Source organism: Mastomys coucha, unplaced genomic scaffold (assembly GCF_008632895.1).
Source record: "Mastomys coucha isolate ucsf_1 unplaced genomic scaffold, UCSF_Mcou_1 pScaffold18, whole genome shotgun sequence".
In the NCBI taxonomy this organism is placed as follows: domain Eukaryota; kingdom Metazoa; phylum Chordata; class Mammalia; order Rodentia; family Muridae; genus Mastomys; species Mastomys coucha.
Window position 1 is genome coordinate 113,698,969 of NW_022196900.1, and position 20,448 is coordinate 113,719,416.

General features: G+C 51.6%; 1 protein-coding gene and 1 long non-coding RNA gene across 14 annotated transcripts in view; one reads left to right on the forward strand and one right to left on the reverse strand.

Annotated features, from left to right (window-relative positions):
* The window catches only part of LOC116097118, an 8,418-nt gene extending 6,579 nt beyond the window's left edge, over positions 1-1,839 (forward strand). For both annotated transcript variants that reach the window (XR_004121224.1, XR_004121223.1), the window contains exon 4: positions 1,591-1,839. This is a non-coding gene — a long non-coding RNA (uncharacterized LOC116097118). The remainder of the gene's footprint in view (positions 1-1,590) is intronic.
* A 4,246-nt stretch (positions 1,840-6,085) lies between these two features.
* Prdm16 (PR/SET domain 16) overlaps positions 6,086-20,448 on the reverse strand; it is a 319,906-nt gene continuing 305,543 nt past the window's right edge. For 8 of the 12 annotated variants that reach the window (XM_031379692.1, XM_031379691.1, XM_031379690.1 and 5 more), the window contains 6 exons: positions 15,596-15,765; positions 15,201-15,375; positions 10,835-11,068; positions 9,872-10,046; positions 8,446-8,527; positions 6,086-7,287 (listed from right to left, as the gene is read on the reverse strand). In XM_031379692.1, coding sequence (XP_031235552.1) covers positions 7,220-7,287; positions 8,446-8,527; positions 9,872-10,046; positions 10,835-11,068; positions 15,201-15,375; positions 15,596-15,765 — 904 coding nt within the window. In that variant the 3' untranslated portion in view covers positions 6,086-7,219. Of the gene's footprint in view, positions 8,528-9,871; positions 10,047-10,834; positions 11,069-15,200; positions 15,376-15,595; positions 15,766-20,448 lie in introns of all 12 variants that reach the window. The other 4 variants (XM_031379694.1, XM_031379697.1, XM_031379696.1 and 1 more) reach the window with 2 other exon arrangements.

Below are 20,448 nucleotides of genomic sequence, written 5' to 3' on the forward strand. Positions count from 1 at the left end.
AGCTCACTGCACTGCAGAGCCTGGGGTCATGCACACAGCACACTGCACTACGGGTCTGGGGTCATGCATACACAGCACACTGCACTACAGGCCTGGGGTCATACACACACAGCACACGGCACTGCAGGCCTGGAGTCATGCACACACAGCACACTGCACTGCAGAACTTTGGGGTCATACATACAACACACTGCACTGCAGAGCCTGAGGTCATGCACACACAGCACACTGCACTGTAGAGCTTTTGAATCATTTACACAGCACACTGCACTGCAGAGCCTGAGGTCATGCACACACAGCACACTGCACTGTAGAGCTTTGGGGTCATGCACACACAGCACATTGCACTGCAGAGATTTTGCTGAAGAATTTGCATTGTAAAGTCTGGTCTTTGATTCCACTCTGCCACCTCTTTCTGTAACCTGGTTTCCTGGTGTGGGGTAAGGAATACAGGAGCTAAAAAACCCAGCTAGGGTCTACTCCCTCCATGAGGTCATGAGGTCTCCAGCCCCTCTGCAAGGCCATTGGCTCCACCTTAGATTTGTAGAATCTGGTTCTAGCCTCCTCCACCAACTTTCTCTTCTGCCCTTTGCCTGCCTTTGGAGCAGGTAGAGTTGTGGAATGGCCTTGTCCAGCCTGGCCGGGAGACCTGGGGTTTTCCCCAGCAGGGCTGCAGTCTGGGCTCATGGCTGGGAACCCCTAACGTCTCAGAGCCCATTGGGCAATCTACATAGCAGGCCTTTGCCCTCTCCACTGGCCCTGGCTATTGTACCCCGAAGCATGACACAGCTTGTGCAGTGGAAAACTTTTGCTGCATGAGAAATAAGGTTTAGGGCTCCCTAAAATAGCTTCCCTGCAAATGGCCAGCAGTTCCTTGGCCCAGAGGGGAGCCAAAGGGGAATGAAAAGCCCCTCTCTTCCCAGAAAACAGATTCTTCTTTGACACATTTTTTTTTCTCTTCTTAATGCCCCATCCCCCTTTTCCAAAATGGGGCCTTTTTCCTCAGTCTTTTATGTGGGGACTGGGCTGTGAGAAGACAAAGTCCACTTGTCAGCAATCTTCTGTCAGCCCCTGTTCCCGTTCGCTCTGGGGTTCTCTCAACAATGCAGCCATTATCGGCCCCTCCATTGAGTTTTCCCCTCTCTCCAGGGCTAATGAGGAGCGAGGCTGCCAGGTTGGACAAAATGGGACAGTTTTCACTCCACTGGAGCCCCAGTGTGGTGAGCTCTGGGAAGCACCATTATGGGGGATCTGAGGGTCACTATCATGCCATTTGGGAGAGGCACTTTTGGGGGTGTGGTCTTCAGTTAGCTTTGAGATTCACAGTGAATGGAAATGTACTTCCCAAGAGCATTTCAACCTACCCTGGGCTTCAGGATCCTGGGCAAGCTCCAAAGCTGACCATCCAGGCTTAAGATCTCACTGGCAGTTCATCAATCATGGTGGGAAGGAAACGACCTGAGACAGTTAGCACCACCCATGCCCGCTGCACTCCACTTGATGGTGTTAAGAAAATATAAGGGCTCGGCACCCTGACTTGGGTTGAGGATCTCATGCCAAGATCAACTTCCATTTCTTCTTTTCTGGCAGCCTCAGGGAACTGCTGATGAGGGAACCTCAGAGTCCTGCTCCTGGTGATATGTTTCGAAGCCTGTCCAGGTTCCTGGGAGAGATTTTGGAAATCCCAGGAGTTGGAGAATCACTGTTTAGGGAAGGTTCAAAGAGCAAACCATTCACTCCTCCACCCATCCATCTATTCACCCATCTACTCATCTACTCATCCATCCACCTATCCATTTATTCACCTATTAATCCACCTATCCACCCATCCATCTACTGATCCACCCACCTATCCATCCATCACCTATTCATCCATCTATAACCCACCCACCCATTCATCAAGCCAGCTAGCCACCTATCCACCCATCCAACTATCCATCCATCCATCTATCCATCCACTTGCTATTTATCTACCCATCCACCCACCCATAAATACATACATCCATCCTCCACCTGTCCATCCACCCACCCATCCACCCACCCATCTATCCATCCATCTATCCATCCACTTGCTACTTATCTACCCATCCACCCACCCATAAATACATACATACATCCTCCACCTGTCTATCCATCCACCCATCCACCCATCCATCTACCCAGCCACCCAGCCAGCCACCGATCCATCTACCCACTTGCCCATCCATTATCTATCCATGTACCCACCCATGCACCTACCCATCCATCCATCCTTCTATCCAACCACTCATATATCCATCCACCCACCCATTCATCTATCCACCCACTCATCTATCCATCCACCCATCCACTCCGCCGCTGCCCTGTCCATTCTATCCCTACACCCACCATCTATTCATTCACCCCCTGCCATCAGTCACTCCTCTACCCACTCATCCACTGGTGCAGTAGCCTTTTGCCTGTCTGTATCCAGGATGCTATAGGCACCAGGAGCTCCATGGAGGACCTTCTTCCAGAGCAGAGGATGCCATGAGTCAGGAAGTCCTCTCTGTCTTGGGGCCCAATCACCTGCAAGTCTTCTAAGCTGTTGATTAGAATCTAGATACTTGTCTTGTGTCCAACAATGTACTGGTATAAACACTTGGGGAAGGATGGGGACTTGGTGGGTCGGGGTGGGAGGCGTGAGGTCCATGTACCCCATCACTGAAGTCTAATGGAAGAGGAAAAGTCAAAGGCGAGCCCAGTGGCTGGAGTGAGTGCTGAGGCAGCTGGATATATAAGGCTGGAAAAAGGACATAAAAGGCAAAGAGTGTTGGGAAGTCAAAGGGCAGCTCCAGGTGTCATCATGTTCAAAGTCAATTTCATTAGCCCAGGCCACTCAATACAGGATCTTTTAAATAACCAACATTATTTATGTATGCATGTGTATGAGTGTGCTCATGCTGTGGCATATGTGTGGGGGTCAAAGAGAAATGTGAGTCAGCTCTCTCCTGCTATGCCATGCATTCCCAGGGATCAAACACCTTTACCTCTGAGCTTTCTCAGCAGTCCTAAGCAAGTTCTCTTAAGAGGTCACTCTGGGTAGCTGCTGGAAGGCAGGCCTACAACCTTGGTTCTTTACTGCCCCAAACCAGCCAGACTTGCTTTGGAAGAAAAGAAAAGGAATATGGGTAACCTGGGGCAAGGAGGAAATGGCAAAGAAGAGCCAAGAGCCAGGGAGAAAACCAGAGCCCCTGGGCAGAGATGGACAGTGACAGGTGTGACTGTTCACCAGAGATGAGCTAGCCCCTGCCTTACAGGGTGCAGAGGGAGCCGGAGCATGCCGGCAGGACCTGGGACAGCTGGGCTCACACCTTTGGCACTTACCTTTTCAGGTTCGTTCATCCCAAGACTTCTTCACCAGAGCAGAATCAAGCTGGGGATCAGATGATGGAGGAGGTGGACTGCAGGGGGCTATCCCTGGGCTTCCATAAGAGAGGCATTCTGAGTGAGGCCAGAGAGCCCCCTGCTCCCCAGCAGCCCTAGGGTCTTTGCTCAGCCCTTTCATCTGCTGGGGCAGCTCCAGGCCTAGCTGGGTGCAATACAAATGAAGTGTGCACACCCAGGGTATGTGCCCTAGTGGAAAGGATGGCTTTGCATAGTGCTCGGACTCACTAAGTCTAATCTTGGGGGGGGGTGTCACACCCCTTCTATCCTTCTCCAGAGGCAAGGAGTCCCCATAATGAAGCTTGCAGGCACCGAGGCTTAGAAAAACACACAGATTTATTGCATATCAATCTTGTGTATAAATTCATTGTAGCATCGGAAAGATTACATTTGGTATCCAGTCAGTCCTATTCTACAGCATTGACCTCAAAGCCAGGCCCTCCTGGCTTTTACCTCACAGAAACCTTTACACAAATACATTTGTCTTTGCCATAAGCCTCAGAATGAGATCTGCAAAAGAAATCACGTTTGACTGTTCTCAAGCCGAGTCTTCTCAATTCACGATTCTCCCATGGCGATTTCCATAGTCACCAGGAACTGTGGTCCATTTTATTTTTTTGTTTTTGTTTTTGTTTTTTTGTTTTTTTGTTTTTTTTGTTTTTTGTTTTTTTGTTTTTGTGGGCGTTTCGGGACTCCTGGCCCTGACTTAGACCTAATCACATATTCAATAAGTGCATCTACAGGATTTTCCTCATCATAAGAATTTCACAAACAGACACAATAATGACTGCTAAACACGAGCCATGCACAGCTTATCAACACAACAGCAATTTACAGGGAGGGGGCGGGGCAGACACCAGCCCCCTCCTCAATGGTTTTTAATTTTCCTTTTTAACATTATATGGAAACCAGACATTTACATTTGATTCCTTTCTCAACACTATATAGTTCTAAAAGAAAAAAAACCACCAACAACAAAAACAGAAACAGAAACAAACTGAATCAGTTCTGAATGTAACAATGGCAACACTCATACAGGGTGGAGATTCTCGCGGGTATCAGGGATATATATATATTTATATTTATATTTATATACTATTGGTTCAAAGTACACACACACAGCACACATGCACACACATACAGCACACGCGCGCGCATACACACACACACACCATGCACCCCCACACGCATAGGCTTTATGTATTCTGACACCAGGGCCCTGCTTCTCCCACACTGAAGAGAGTAGCTGCGCTGTGGGAGACACTGAGGAAACCCCCAGCTTCCCCCAGTTGCAAGGGACTCAATCGCACATCTAGAGATTCAAGCTGTCTCTCTCGACTCAACCTTTCCCCTCCTAGAAATGACTATGTGAATTGGTGACAGACAGACAATGGCTGAAATGGTGGGGGAAGTGGCCTTGTCTGGGGAGAATTCAAGAATGTCTTGTCACAGTATCGCTCAGGGCTAGGGACAGTCTTCATGGCTTTTGATACCCGGCTGATCTCCATGGACAGGAGTGTCCCAGTGCCCATCTGCAGGAGGGCACTGTCTGTCCCAGACCTCCCTACCCTCCTGTCCCAGCAACAGCACAGGAGGCCTTCTCTTCCCTACCTCGAACAGTACAGTAACAGCTCAGTAGGTCTCAGTCACTTGGGCAGGGAGCATGATCCAGTGCTTTGAGCTAAAACATGTGATATGTATTTAAGCAAGTGTTTCACAAACACTCACTGGGGAGGCGGATGAGGGAGAGGAAGCCAAGAGCTCTGTGTCTGGACTCTGGGAGGCAGAGGGGTTAGGTCAGTCTGGGTCTGAGTAGATCACCTGCTTTCACGGCATTGGAGAGTAAGGCCCCACAGGCTGGGCAGGCATGGCCGTGTTGTGCTCGCCTGATACTGAGGCTTACACCCTGGGTTTTCACAGGGACGTGCAGGGTCTTACTCATGCAGGATCTACCTTCCTGCAGGACACTGAAGCCCTGTGTTTCCTACCCGATCATCCAAGGTGTGGCAGCAATGACAGGGCCTAAGTGTGGACTTGCCTGGGGCTGGAGGGGATGCAAGCTTGGAGACCTCCCTATGAGTTTTATTTGGGGAGGCAAGTGCAAACAATGGAGAGAATCATTGGGAAACAATCGTGGCTGAACATCTATGCTGCCTGGCAACAGGCAAGACAGCCCCTGTTACGGTTTGGTTCTCCAGTGGCCAAGACCTTTGAACTCATACCTGGTCCAGCTCCCTGACCCTGAGAGGGTCTCCTGTACCTGATACTTGCTTGAGCCAATTGGGCACTGTAAAACTGCAGAGATGCCAGGTGGGCCAAGCTCACTGGTTGAGGGCAATGCAGAGTAGAGGCAGACTGTCTGGAACTCAGTGCAGAAAATTAAGTGCTGTCTTTGTCGGGGGTGGCAAGCAAGGACGGAGTCCTTCAAATTCCAAGTGCTGGGCCCAAGAGGATGACTGTCCAGGAGAACCCGAGGTTGGAATCATCACTTTGTGGGGGACAAAGCATTTAACTCGGCACAGCTGGGACTCAGGTCAGAGGTGGACAGGGGTTGGGAGTGCCAGAGGATGGGAAGGGAGCCTTTAGCTGCTCTGTCCACAGAGGTCCCCATTCAGATAGACTCCCCATACTGAGAGAGAAAGTCACACCGCGGAAAAAAAAGCACACACCTTGCTCTTTCTGAGAAGAAAGCATATAATTTGGGGTTTACAAAAGGGGGGCATGTATATCTGAGGTTGAACTTATACAGGGGTTCCATCTAGCTTCCACCTAGAGGAAACTGGAATTCTCAAGCGAGGCCCAGGACGCCACGGAGAGAATGTCACAGACCCATGAGAAATGTGAGCAAGTAGGCCTACGAATCCTTACCACTGAACCATGGCAAGTTCCTCTGCAGTGTCCCGGCTCTCTCAGGCCATCCAGTTTGCATACCTGAGAGTGCTTCTGAGCATGACACGGGACTGTTCTGTGTTATATCACTGAGATTCACCACAACCTGCAGGGGAATGGTGTCTTCAGGCATATCCCTGTCATGGATCCCAGCATAGCCTGAACTACTCAGCATCAGCAAAGGTGACTGTCTTTGCCCCAGAGCAGCCTTAGCAATCTAATGCTTGGATGTTTAAGTTGCTCCCAGAGGGAATCACTGACAGGCCCATGGCATGACACACCTGCACCGGGTTTGCTGACGATGACACCATCTCTTGTAGTTTTTAATGACAACCCAGGCGGTCTCTGTCCCCTCCTATCTTGTTGGGATACTCCTTGTTTTTTTGTTTTTTGTTTTTCTCCTTCCAAACAATAAAATAAATAGAATACTTGTCTTAAAATGTAACTGAAACTCAAATTTAACAAAATCATATGATTGTCTGGTAAGTGGGCAGCAGTGACCTCGGAACTCCTGGAGGGAGGGACACAGGGGTATTTGGCACATTAACAACTGCCCCACTCCCTGGGTACCGATCACACAGCACACAACCTTGTCACACGGTTTTGGTCCTTCACTACATACTTATATTAACATCATTTCTTCAGAATAAGTTGTCCAATGCCAAAAATACTGTTAAGGAAGAAATAAAATAAGGAAAGAAACAAATTAGAAAAAAATTACAAGTTATGTACAGATTAAGGTAAATTTCATCAGGAAAAGAAATTATTTGAAATTGGCCCCTATGGGATAATTTAAAGCCCATCCAAGCAGAGAAGTAGACACGTTCCGACCATCCCGAGGGAGTGAGGCATCTGGTCCTGGGGTCTGTACTGTCTCTGTTCTTTGCTGTGGCAGGTCCCCTGGATCTTCCTCCTGTTCTCTACCTCATCTCACCAGGAACCCACACCAAGAGCAGAAGTGCTGGCTGTGTGGTTGATCTGGAGTCTTAGGCACAAGTAGTGCTTGGTGTCCTGGAGTGGAGGGGCAGGCGGGCAGGCTTCCCACACTCAGTGGCCATGGGGAAGGCATCAGACTGCCAGGGCTGGAGAGGGTAGAAGGCTGGAGGCCTCGACACAGCCCAGAGCCCTGCCTTCAGAAGAGCAGCAGTCAAGGCCAGCGCTGGGACTGCTGAAGGGGAAGACCCTTAGGTGTCCAGCATGGAAGACCTGAGCCACTGGCTCCCGACTTCCCCATACAATTGGGGGGTCTTGGGTGGGACCCGTGGATTCCTCTGCAGACCACATAGGGCAAGGCAACCTCTCTGTCCTGGCCTTTGCAAACCTGCAGCCAGCCAGGCACCGTGTCTTGTATAGTCAGCATCTTATTTAGCTGAGTGGCTCCAGGCCCCTTACCCTGTGTCGGGCACATGGAATCACCTTGGCTTGTACAAACAGGTCAGAGATAGAAAAAAATTCTCCATTATCTACATTATAAAGGTCACACCCGAGCCACGCTCGATGTCCTGGCAGGTGTGGGTTTGCCAATAAGCTGAAATTCCGAAGCGATGCAAAATTACTTTTAAAAAACATTTTGCAAGTCATTTTTTTGATTTTTAAAAAATACTGTCTATTTTTTTTTAAAACCCACATGCTTAAATAGACTCTATAGTCAATAAGATTACCAAAAGGGTTAATCATGTGATTCTCATTATAAAAATCATTCACGAGGTCTCTCTCCATAGCACTTGCCCAAGTCTTTCCGATCTCCTCTTTCATACCATGCAGTTGCCCGGATGTGGCCAACTGGCTCCTGCTGGGATGGAGACCCACCCTTGCCCACGAGTTTTCTGATCCACAGCTCCTGTGAACAGCTCCTGGGTGGCCGTGCACTGCACCCACTGCAGATCATGTCCTTGAGGCCAGTTCTGAGAGGTGATGAAGGCCAGCGGCTACTCAAGGGACCTTCAGGTTCTGAGTTTCATTGGAGAAGTTGGACTTGAGCCATGGTGGCTGGGGCTGGAGGCAAAGTGAAGGTGTCGGGGGCTGCTCCCTGGCCCCTTCTCCGTCTCCTGCAGCTGGTACCCTGGCTTTGGACTCTGGCCCTGGGGCCTCCAGGACCTCAGAGGTGGTTGATGGGGTTAAAGGCTCCGGACTCTGAGGAGGGTCCTGTGATGTTCAACCAAGCATCCAGTGAGCTCTGGGAGGGGGCGTGGAGAGGAGAGTCTTCAGCGAGGGACAGCATCATTGCATATGCCTGGGGGAGGGGGGAGCACACACAGGACAGGTGAGGGGAATCACAGACAGGTAAGGCCTGAGCCTTGCCTCACCAGCTGTCCCCAGCCTGTCCAGCTCCTCCCCGACCCTCACTCTTCCACCCCACCCAGTCTAGATAGAGAAAGGGAAACAAAGGCACTGAAGAAGCCCAGACTCCTCTGGCTTGGGAGAGGGAGATAGAGGTACTGTGAGAGCAGAGGGGACTTTCCTGCCCAGAGTGACACCAGTACACACAGTAGTCCCTCCAGGAGCCTCTGTGCCCACAGGGATCTCTAGACCTCTTGAGGTGCTCCTCTGCAATTGCATCTCCACCTCCCCCCTACCCTTGGTTTTTCTGCCTAGCAACTGGTAACAACTAATGAGAGATGTCTGCTATGGGAGCACTATGGGGATTGGTAGGGGTTATTCCTAGTTCTGTACCAGTGAGACTGCCTGTGTGTAGTGGGCAGGAGGCCTAGGGGGCTCTGAATGACTGTGGTGGGCTTCTTTTTGGAGCAGAGTGGGTAGTGTCTCTGAGCTGTTGCAACTATAAGGTAATTTGCTGTGTTTGCTGGCCTCAGACAATCATGGGGGCATCCTTCTGCCTCAAGCTCAGGGCAGGAGGTGCCAGGGCTGAGGGCTATGTGGAGCATAGTATGTGAGTTACAGGTGGGCACTGGGGATGCCCAGTATGGATCCCCTATACCTTTGAGCAAACACTAGACAGAATTAGTTAGAGACAAAGACAGACACGCAGACAAATTGGGGTGAAAATATTGAGGTGGTGCTGGGAAGGCTGGATTGAGAGCCAAGCCCCTTTAGCTGTACCAACAATGGGGTCTAGAGTCCTGCAGCCACTGTCTTTGAGAGGCAAACACAGAGAGTGCTGTCCAGGACAAGCCTTCACACTCAAGGACCCTATGTCAGCTCCAGCTTAGAAGCTGGGGCCACCTGAGGGAGACTTTTCCTGAAACAGCAGGGTAGTCACCCATCCTAGCTCAGACCAGAGATGGGGAGACCCAGCAGCTGGAGGGAAGGGAGCCTGGTGGAGATGCTCCCCACTGGGATAGGATGGGAAGACCAGGAAGGCGGCCCTCACTCCCGACACAGAGCTACCTCACGTTTATCTATCTTCACAGCCCCATCTGCTCTACAGGAAGGCTGCTGGAGGCTCACAGCTTTGGGCTGTCTGTTTAGACAGTGAAGTGGGCCTGGGGGCTGTGGATCTGAATGTCCTCCAGCCATGGGACAGCTATAGCCAGAATACTCAGGTATCCTATGGTGAGGAGGCTGTCTAAGCCAAGTGGAAACGGGAGGAGGGATGAGGGCTCTGCTGGGTACCTACCTGGTTCTTAGCCTGCCTGTACAGGGTTTGTTTTAAAACCTCAGAATCTAAGGTGGAATTAAGCACATCTTTAACTTCAAATGCTTCCTCAGCTGCTCTGCGGAGATCCAGCCCCTTCCCAAAGGTCGGCGTCGGCTCCAAAGCTAACAGGCTGCCTCCTCGCTCCTCAACACACCTGCGCCAAGGACCAGGGAGAGGGGCCTGGGGTCAGCTCTTTGGCCACTGGTGGCATCTCTCTGGTGCTTCATGGCTGGTCCCCGTGCCTGCATGCATGCCACGGGTCTCCACAAGCCACATGCACAAAGAGACAGACACACTGACACACAGACACCTAGATGGGAAGCCACACAGATGTAGGAGAGTGGACAGGTGGCAAGCAGGAAGGATGAGTGGGTGCACATGTCACAGGCAGCAGGCAAGCTGGGCTTAGGGATAAAGGGTTCAGAAAGAGGCTGTCATTTTCTGAGGCTCTGGGCAGTTTTGGAAGGGCCCTGGCTGCCCTACCCACCCCCAGGACCACAGGGCTGGGGAAGAAATGCTGGCTCCAGAGGGCCAGCCCAGGGCATCTCAAATGCTGGGAGTGTTAACCACTGCCGAAGGTAGCTGGTGAACAGTAAGGACATAGAGAAGTAGCTCTGGCCTGCCCAACTTCTAAAATCATGGGTACTGGCCCCAGGTGGATGCGGGCAGCTGTGCAGCAGAGCCGGACTCGTGAGGTAGGGTCAGCAGAGTACACCATTCCCTTCCTTTTCCCCACTCCAAGCTTCTGGACACCCTACAGGGAGCAGAGACCCAGGGTCCTGAACTCTGGCTAGCATCACCCTAGGCCTAGCACAAAGCCTTGTGGTAGTAGCACCTGCTGGGCAGAGGTGAGACCAGGTTGGAGGAGACAGCTCCTGAATGGGTTACCCTGTACTCGGGTCCTCCCTCCCAGCCCATCCCCTGGCACTCGGCCACACCCACCTTCGGGTGTGGTCAAAGCCCATGGTCAGGTTGGGTGGTTCCTCTTCATCTTCATCTTCATAGACTCCTTGGGGCTCAGGTGTGGGGGACACTGTGTCCTCCTGTGACTTCCCGGCTAAGCTGTCATCATCCTCTTCCTCCAGCTCCTCCTCTTCCTCCTCCTCTACGTCCTCTGGCTTTGCACTGGCTGAGCCTGGACACGGGGGGTTGCTGTCCAGGTCTTGGATCTCAGACCTGTAATGACAGGTGAGGAAATTGGCCTGGCCGTGTTCAGGGGCCTTCCTTCTTACGAAAGGTGGTTATCTCCATTTGCCTTCCTGGCCCTCCACAAAGAGCTGGCATCCGTGGTAACTAAAAGAGGAAGTTATGGGTCCAAAGGCAACTGTCCACTCCCTCAGTCCCCGAGGAGTGAGATGGGGTTCAGGGTAGGGTCCCTGGGGCGTGGATACCAGGCCATCTGGATGTGCCCTGAGGACACCGGTGTGAGAAAGTGTCCAGATCCGATCGTGCCCGGGGCTCTGTGATACCCATCTGTGCTTGCACCTCCCAGACAGCTGCAAGGACCTAGAGGTGCAGAACCTGGGGAGTGAGTGCTGGGCTTAGGCTGCTGTTGCTAACAGGACACACTGCCAGGGTGGACTGGCATCAGGGAATGTTGGTACGGGCTTACAGCCTAGGTTCTAACTCAACAGCCCCTAGGGTCTCTGCAGCCTTGGCAGATCTCTGACATACTCTTAATGTCTTTGAGTCTCTCTCAGTCCTTTGTCCTCAGGGTGGGTGGGTGGGTGTCTGTCTGTCTGTCTGTCTGTCTCCCTCTCCATGCCCCTCTCTCATAGACACACACACACACACACACATACAAACACAGTGTCTATGAGTGTAATCACATGTGTATACACTGAGGTCAAAGGTCAAACACCCACGTCCTCTTCTGTCACTATCCACTATGAGGGTATGAGGGTCTTTCACTGGCCTGGGCTCACTTATTTAGCTACTAGACTGGGTAGCCAGCAAGTCTCAGGGTATCTGACCTGTGTCACCAGCAGTGGGCATGTGGTGTATGTGTTATACTATGTTTATTCTTTTTTTAAGGTTTATTTATTTATTTCATGTATGTGAGTACACTGTAGCTGTCTTCAGACACCTCAGAAGAGGGCATCAGACCCCATTACCACCACATGGTTGCTGGAAATTGAACTCAGGACCTCTGGAAAAGCAGCCGGTGCTCTTACCTGCTGAGCCATCTCTCCAGCCCCCATTTTTTTTTAAAACGTGGATTTGAGGCTTGAATTCAGACCTCCATGCTTGTACAACGCTCTACCAGCTGAGCCATGTCCTCAAATCTCTGAGCAAGATTTTTTTAAAAAGATTTTATCTTTTTATATATTTGTATGTAGATGTCTGGATAGAGCTGGAGTCACAGGTGATTGTGAGCTGCCTGGCGTAGGTTTTGGGAAACGAATTCTACTTAGGCCCTGGGAAAGAATTCTGCGCATTGGTTCCTTACTAACGAGAGTGAGCAAGTCAGATCCAGTTCCTTTACGTTCAAGTCAATGGCCATAACCTGTGTGCCAGGAACCGTGGCTATCTTGGCAGGGCCCACTCCAGCAATAGACACAGCAAAAGACAACTAATTCCATGTCTAGAGCCCCAGCTCTTCCTGGTCCTCTCAGCTCTGGGGGCCTGGCAGTGCCTGTGGTCTTGAGGGAGAGAGGGGTCCTGTCATTTTCACTGAAGGTGGCATCTTAGTGGACTGACTTGCACAGTGGTGTCAAGGCCGTGGTTGTGTAGGCAGGGCGAGCTGGGGAGACTCCACCCATGACATTACTTCCCACCATGCCTCCGGGACTAGCGGAATCTTGACAGGTTTGGGGGCCCCCAATGTCCCTGGCTTCTAGTCACCTGTGTTGGGGGCCAGCCAACACTACACTGAGTTCATCCCCTGGCACCGAAGGCTCTACGCTAGGTGGGGCCTGGATCCTGTCACCCTGTAGCGGTAGTGGGAGAGAATTCAGCCCCTACAGTTCCAAGGACAGGAAGAGAAAACACCTGCAGGGAGCCGGCTTGACCCTGGGTGTCACACTCACCAGGGAGCTACAAATGCTGGCTATTCTTGGGCGGGGCTAGAGGAACCCCGCTCTTTGGAAGCTCTCTGCTCTGTCTTGCATGCACACTCTCTGGTATGTGCTGTCCAGCAGGGACCCTGGCAGGCTGGTGTCAGCTTCAGGTAGGAGGCAGCTTCGTTGGTGGAGACAGGAAAGCTGCCTTAGAGGCAGTCATGCTGACTGACATGGCTCAGGGCAGCAGGAAGGGACAGGCCCAGAGTCAGAGAAGCTCAAGATGCACCACAGCTGGGGGTTCTGAGGGGAGATCTGGTGTCTCCCACAGTCCTTGGTCAACATGTGGCTTCACCTCAGGTGTGTGTGTGTGTGTGTGTGTGTGTGTGTGTGTGTGTGTGTGTGTGTATTGCATGTGGAAGTATCCCCACCAAAATCCAGTAGGATTTTGCTGTAACTCTGACACCTCTAGGGAGACCCTGCCTCAGGTCACCATCTGAGGGATGAGGTTAGATTTTACATGTGGTCGTCGGGGAAATAGTTCAGCACACGGACAATCCTTTGGGTTAGCCTGGCAGGCACTGGGTTCTCACCGATCACTAAAGGGAGGACTCCACAGAGAAAGACCCAAGGAATGTGGGTACCAGCTCCAGCTGAGTCTGCTGTCCTTACCAGACTGCCAAGCAGTGGCAACCTCACACATGCTCCGCTTGCTCTTACAACAGCGGTGACATGGGGAACCTCACACACGCTTGCTCGCTCTTACAACAGCGGTGACACAGTGAACCTTTCTTTGGTACCTCAGCTCTCGGGACAAAGCTGCCTGGACCTTGGAGACATCACTTCAACAAAATGTGCTCGGTTTGAGAGGGGTTGACCCTGTGGTGGCCCACCTATGTTATCATCAGTGTTGGATGCGAGAGAGGAGATGTTGGGGCTCTCTGCCAGAGCACCCATGATGTGGGGGGAGGAGATGTTGGGGCTCTCTGCCAGAGCACCCATGATGTCGGGGGAGGAGATGTTGGGGCTCTCTGCCAGAGCACCCATGATGTGGGAGGAGATGTGGGAGCTCTCTGCCAGAGCACCCATGATGTGGTTAGGGTTGGAGAGCAGCTCAGATGGAGAGCAGCTTTTCTTCTTCCTCCCACAAATGTCTCCTGTTCTGCTGGGCATGTGGAGGGTTCTCTTGGCCTACCACTATGGCTCAGAATATTGGGGAGGGGGTTGCAGTCTTCTGGGTGCCCAGGGCCCTGGGAGCCCATGTATACTTGGGTCCTGTCCATCCCAGTGAGGACCAGTCTTCATGCTTCTTTAAGTAGTTCTGCTTTGGGGCCTGAGCAAACTACATTTTGAGCTTGTCTCAACAACAGGGACATGTTCTCCAGATCTCTGAGGAGTCAGAGAAGACCTGCAGTGGGAGCACCTTCTCACACACAGCTTCCTCTGAAAGGGAGGACATCACACTGCTGAACAAGTGGGTGGCTCTCAGACACTGCATCTTGAGGGACAGGGTCTGGTTCCTTTTAGAGCATTGTGCCTAAAGCCAGGATGATGGTATGCCTGGGCACTTGGTGGGCTGTAGCCTGGGCCCTGATGTGCAATCAGGGACCACCAGCAAGACCACAGACTTGTGGGCAGAAGTAGAGTTCAAGACATCATTACTGATGGTATGAACTGGTCTGGTCTTTACAGTTTCCCCAAAGCACCAGAGAAAAGGGAGGTGCAGACAGGTGCCTGAGGGAATACATCTCTGGAGAACCCTCCCTCACTTCCTCAAAGTGGATGGAGCAAGCTAGGCCTTGGTGCCACAGAGCTGTGGCCCATGATGGCTCAAGCAATAAGGGCTGAATCCTGGCTCTAGGTTCTGGGCCAGTTTTGAGTCAGCAAGTCATGCCACTTCTATGAGCCTCTGGTTCTCCTCTTCAAAACTGGAGACCCTTCTTGAAGTGTCTTAGGATTTAGAGAACTTCTATATCTCAATGACTTAACAGTTTCATTTCCTGGGATATGGAAATATCACTTCTGTAACCTGGCTGAAGCACCCCCCCACCTGTGTGTGTGTGTGTCTGTCTGTGTGTCTGTCTGTCTGTCCGTCTGTCTCCCTGCCTCCCTCTCTTTCAGTGGAAAAGCAGTTGCAGGTGTTCATATGCAGAGGTTGGCAGGGAGAACTCTTTTTGTTCCTAGCAATAGAGCCTGGGACCTCCTCCATATAGGACCTAGCAGCATCCAGGGGTGGAGATGCATGTATCCTGGGCAAGACCATTGGAGTAGCCAAGTCTAGACTTGCGGGGCTGACTTATTTTTCTTACCGTTTGTCCATCCGAGTGGACGCCTGGTTCAGCTCGCTGTTGGCGATGAAGTTTCGGATCTCGGAGAAGTAGGAATCTTCCTTCTCATCTAAAAGTGCATGGTTGTCCGACTCGGAGGTGGGGGAGGAGGCACTGGTGCCCAGGTGGTTCGTGAGCACCCCGGAGTGCTGGCTCACTGTGGATGGGCTGAGTGTCAGGGACATTCTTGGGGGCATCCAGCCCTCACTCAGTGCCAGTGTGCACTTGGGGTGATGTCAGGGAACTGTCTCTTAGAGAGTTCCTTGAGGGGCGATGCCCTTCCTTGCCAGGTCTCTTCCCTTGCCCCTCCTCCATCACACCCCTCCTCCGCCACACCCCTCCTCTGCCTCAACCCGCCCTCCCCCACCACCACCAACCTGGTGCGCCCTCGTGTTCGTGCTTCTTCAAGTGCCGGTCTAGGTTGGTCTGCTGCCCGAAGCAGCGGTTGCACAGATGGCACTTGAACGGCTTCTCTTTGTTGTGGATGTTCCTCACATGCCGCTGGAGGTTGGAGGAGATGCTGAATGACCGGTCACAGTACTTGCACCTGGAAAACAGGTGCACCTCGCCTCAGAGGAGAATGAGATCAAGTGCAGTGGAAGAGGACCTGACCTCTGTCTCCACAGCAGCTGTGTCCACTGTGGAGTCCCCGAGGCCACCTGACTACCCAGCTGGAGAGTTCAGACCTGTCCTAGGGTTTCTGTTCCTAGAGACATCTAGGTCCCTGTTAAACTAACCCTGAGCATTATACTGGAGGGAATAAGATGCCGAGATACAGTGCGAGATGACATTCTCTATTCAGCCTCAAGAGGGCAGCCTTGAGCCACGGAAAGCAGCAGGCGGCTGTTCTGGCTGGTTACCCTGAACTGGGAAAGCAGCCTCCTTCCTCTGACAGAAGACCCTGGGCCAGCCCCATCTCACTTGGGAACTCCGGGTGGCTATCTAATGCTCTTTGTAACCCTGAAGGTCAGGTGGGGGATTTTGGGTCTGTAGCCTCGATGCTGAGGCCAGCTAGTAGCCATATTGAATCCTTCAAGCTACTGTCGGCTCCCGTGTGCTGAGAGTATTGCCTGCCATGCCCCCTCTAGGTTGACCAAACACTTGGGAAACCATTTTACCATAGAGCATGGAACAGTTAGAAGCTGTGGGCAGTGAGAGATATCTGTCTGTGTGGCTGCCCTCCAGGAATGGCCTCCGTGGCCCTAACAGCAGAGAACAGAGGCCTGCTCTCTCCCAGTTTTATAACGGGGCTCAAGCAATACCCACAATAAAGAAACCAAGCCTGAAACAAAGAACAGTGAGTGATTTAAGAAGGGACCTTCCAGGCTCCGTAGCACACGTGAGATGCCTGGGAAAGGAGCACGCTGTGCATTGTGGGAGTCTGAGCAGACAGGGCTTCCCTGAGGGCCTGTACACGACAGACAGACCCTGCAGCAGGAATTCTGACTCTGTGGTGTACTTTTTTTCTGCATCTGTGTGCATACATGCAGTGTGTGTGTATGTAAGTGCATGTGTGTACTCAGGTATATGAGCACATATATGTAAACCAGCCAGCAGAATGAATGCCTTTGGGTATTTATCTGGATTTCGGAGGCACATGCCACTTGAAAACCGAGTTTATGTGACTGTATACTTTCATATTTTGGAAATGAGCCCTACTAGGTGACAATGCAATGCATAGGACTTCAGCGCCAGTGCCGGGAGACAGGCTGCCTTCCTCTCTGGAGCTAGAGCCTGTGATATCAGCCCCAGCGAGGGCAAAGATGGAGGGCTTTTTTTTTTCACCTACATGGATGTGTGATTGTTGTAAATACAGCAGCCTTGCATTCCTATGGGCCCTACCTACCCCACTGCTATTTGGGGCTGGTGGCTGGCTCTGGAGTAGCACACTGGTCACAAGCCTTTGTCATGTGGTTGTGGCCGTGCCTGACGACACCAGGGGCACGGCCAGGAGGGGCTATGTCAAAGCAGCGTTTATAGCACTGTGCTATGAAGTACAGGAGGGGCCAGGCTCTAGACGGACCCAGGAAGGTCTCTGTAGGCCCCTGCCCAGGGTGTCTGACTGTGTTTCTGTCCCTGTCAAGTTTACAACACTCAGGGCTACAATTGTTAACGTTGCCCTTGGATTCTCAGAGCCTGCGAGTCCTCTGGTCCCTGGATGCCCGATAAAACCAAGGAAGTTTAAGGCCCTACCCAGAGAAAGGGATGCTGCTCTGAGAGGGCCCTTCCTCCTTCCTTCAGGCATGTGACCTTCCAACCCTGAACTCTTGTGTTGTCGTCCCCTTGTGTATGGTTCCCTTCTTCAGTCAGTTCCTTCAGCCCCCAGCCTTGTCTGAGGCCAGGTTCCCCATGCTTCTTCTATACTTTTAACTGCCTCACCAGACTTTCTATCACAGGTCTGGGCCTCTACTGTATCTCAGGGAGTCCTGAGTGGCCTCTGGGGCACATGGGTGTCCTTGGACACAGCCTTTCTTCTCACAGCCTGGGATGAAGTGTGACTCACGTGACCACCCACAAAATATGCCAGGATGTGACTGTTGGTTCTCATAGCCTGAGCAATGACAGACCTCAGTCCTGCTTGCTCTGGAGCCCTCTGTGGAGATGGCATGTCAGAAGGAATCTCACCTTTCACCTGTGTTCCCACACACCCGAAAACACAGTGACACCTTGCCAGGGCCAGGCCCAGCTCTCCAGGCAGCCCTGGTCTGGTCTGCCTGACCACTGGAAGCATGTTCACAGAGTTTTGTTTTGTTTTGTTTTTTGTCCCTCAGGAAATGTGGAGACCCTCTGACAGCCCCCTTTCTATGCAGCAGCTCTGGCACAGACTGCTAAGCATGGGAATGCTGGGATGGGAGGGAAGTTGGAGCAGCAGAGGCCTGCGCGGAGCTCTGCTTGCAGGGTGCTGAATGTAGCCTCTCCTTGTACTAATCTAAATAAATGGCCCAGGCAGAGACATCCACTTGAAATTTAGGGGAGCAGAGAGCCCCAGGGCTGTGGGGGAGCAGAGTTCGCTCAGCAGCTGGGCTCTGCACTGTGAATAAGCTGACAGGCGGCTAGGGAAATTTACAGCTGTGCCGCATAAAGCAACACACCATTGTGCTCGCAGAGGAGAGGGCACAGGCAGCCCAGCAGAGAGCTTTGGGAGGACCTTGCTGTGACCCTGCCTGTGGCCGGTCCAGAAAGGTGAGGATGCTCAAGGCAGGAGAGGGCGAAAGCAGGCCTCTCAGCCCCTGGGCTGAGCAGCATCTTTCTTGAGATATAGGAGGACTACAGCCAACCACCATTTGCTACGTTATTTTAAAAGCAAGGACAGATAAGAAAAGAAGAAAATTAAAATTAAAGTTAAAATTTTAATTTACTTTAAATTAATTAAAATTAAAATTAAAAATTTTCTAAGAATAAAAACAAATGAGGAGTCGTCTTGCAGGAGCCACCTGTAGCCCCCACTGGACACCAACCCAGCTTTCTTAATACAGGACACAGAACGGGAGCTGGAGAGGAGATGGATGGGAGGTACCCTTTTGTTCTCAGTTCTTAATTTTTCTATTTAAAAATCTTAACTAAAAATTTGTATGTGTGTGAGTGTGCCTGCATACGTGTGTGCATTTCTGTGTTATGTTCGGGTGTGTGCATGCTGCTCTACGGGCATGCACATGCACATTTGTGTGGCATCCAAAGGCTGACAGAGTGTTGTCCACTCTTGCTTTTTTCTCCTTTGTTTTTAAGGGTCTCTCTCTCATTGGGCCTAGAGCACAGTGATTTGGCTAGACTGACTAACCAGAAAGTTCCAGGGATCCTCCTGTCTCGACTGACCTGGCATTGGAATTACAGGGCCATCAGGGCCTTGCTCAGCTTTTATGTGGGTGCTGGGGATGTGAGTGTAGGTCTCAGATCTTTCTACCTCTGCAATCCAAGCTCTGGCAAACTTACATGCTGGAGTTTTAGGACATAAGACTGTCTTTAGGTTAAGCGAAGATGTCAAAGCCAGGAGCAGTCACACGCAAAAGACTGTTCCCTGTCTAGAATGTGTAGGAAAAGCAGAGGCTACCCCACGTCAGGCAGGACACAGGGACATGTGGGAAACTGAGAAACTTCCAATGGCTTCCTGATAACTCAAGGTAACCCCTTTCACCTGTACTTTGGAGGGTCCCAGCCTCTGCAAGGTACATATACCCACATGTGCACACACATGTGTACACACAGTAACTGTGCACATGTGTACTGACACCAAGGTGGGCACCTCTCCTAAGTAGGAGTTGAGCATGCTTGCTAAGCCCTGTGCAGTGGACTCATAGGTTGGGCTATACATTCTCCAGTTCCAACTTACACTCTTTCCAGTTATCACAGAAAGACCAAGCCAAGTCCCTAGCAGTATCGAGAGGCAGCTAGCTGCACGCTTTAAACCCCTTGGCGAAGGCCTGCCTCAAGCCAGATAAAGCCAGGATTTGCAACACAAACTTGCAAAGCAATTATTGTTACCAAAGTCGAAACTCTCAGATTGGAGGGAGCAAAAGAAATCAATGATAATTAAATTCTTCTATAAACACGGCCCCTACCCTCTGGGGGCTCTTAGCGCGACACGCTGTCCAGGAGTCGGCTCTCATTACAGAAAAAACACAGGGCTCGTTTCTGGGCGAGGACCAGACCAAATAAATCTTTCTGTTGCTTGCCTTTGTTAAGTTGTAAGTCACTATTTTCAGAGAGCAGACAAGGGGGGCTGCATGTCAGGGAGGGCTAGGGAGCATGGGACACAGAACTAGAAAGAACGGTCGTTTACCAGCACAGATGTGGGCCGGTGGCCACCAGGGATGCTCTGGGTACCCGAGCAGGGCTTGGGGATCACACCACATACACGCCCACATGGGATGATCCCTGCCACAGGGAGGGGGCACACAGATGAGTCCTCAGGGCTCTATCATCACGTGCCTACTTCCTGGTGGTAAAAGCTATGTGTGGGCATAGCACAGGAGTCTAATGTCATCAGTCTAAAAGCAAGCCAGACTCTCTTTCCCAAAGCCCCAGCCAGGCAGACACACCCCAGAATGTGTTGCTAAACTGGTCCTGGCAGAGAAGTGGCCATTTCCCTGTTTGTCTCAGGGTGACAATTGCCCAAGTTCGGTTTTAAAAGGCCTACTCCCTGATGGGGAGCAAGGGGCAAGAAAAGGCGTCCTCCTCAGACCTTCTAGAGCAAAAACAAAGGCTTGAGGACAAAGAGGACAGGGACCAGGGC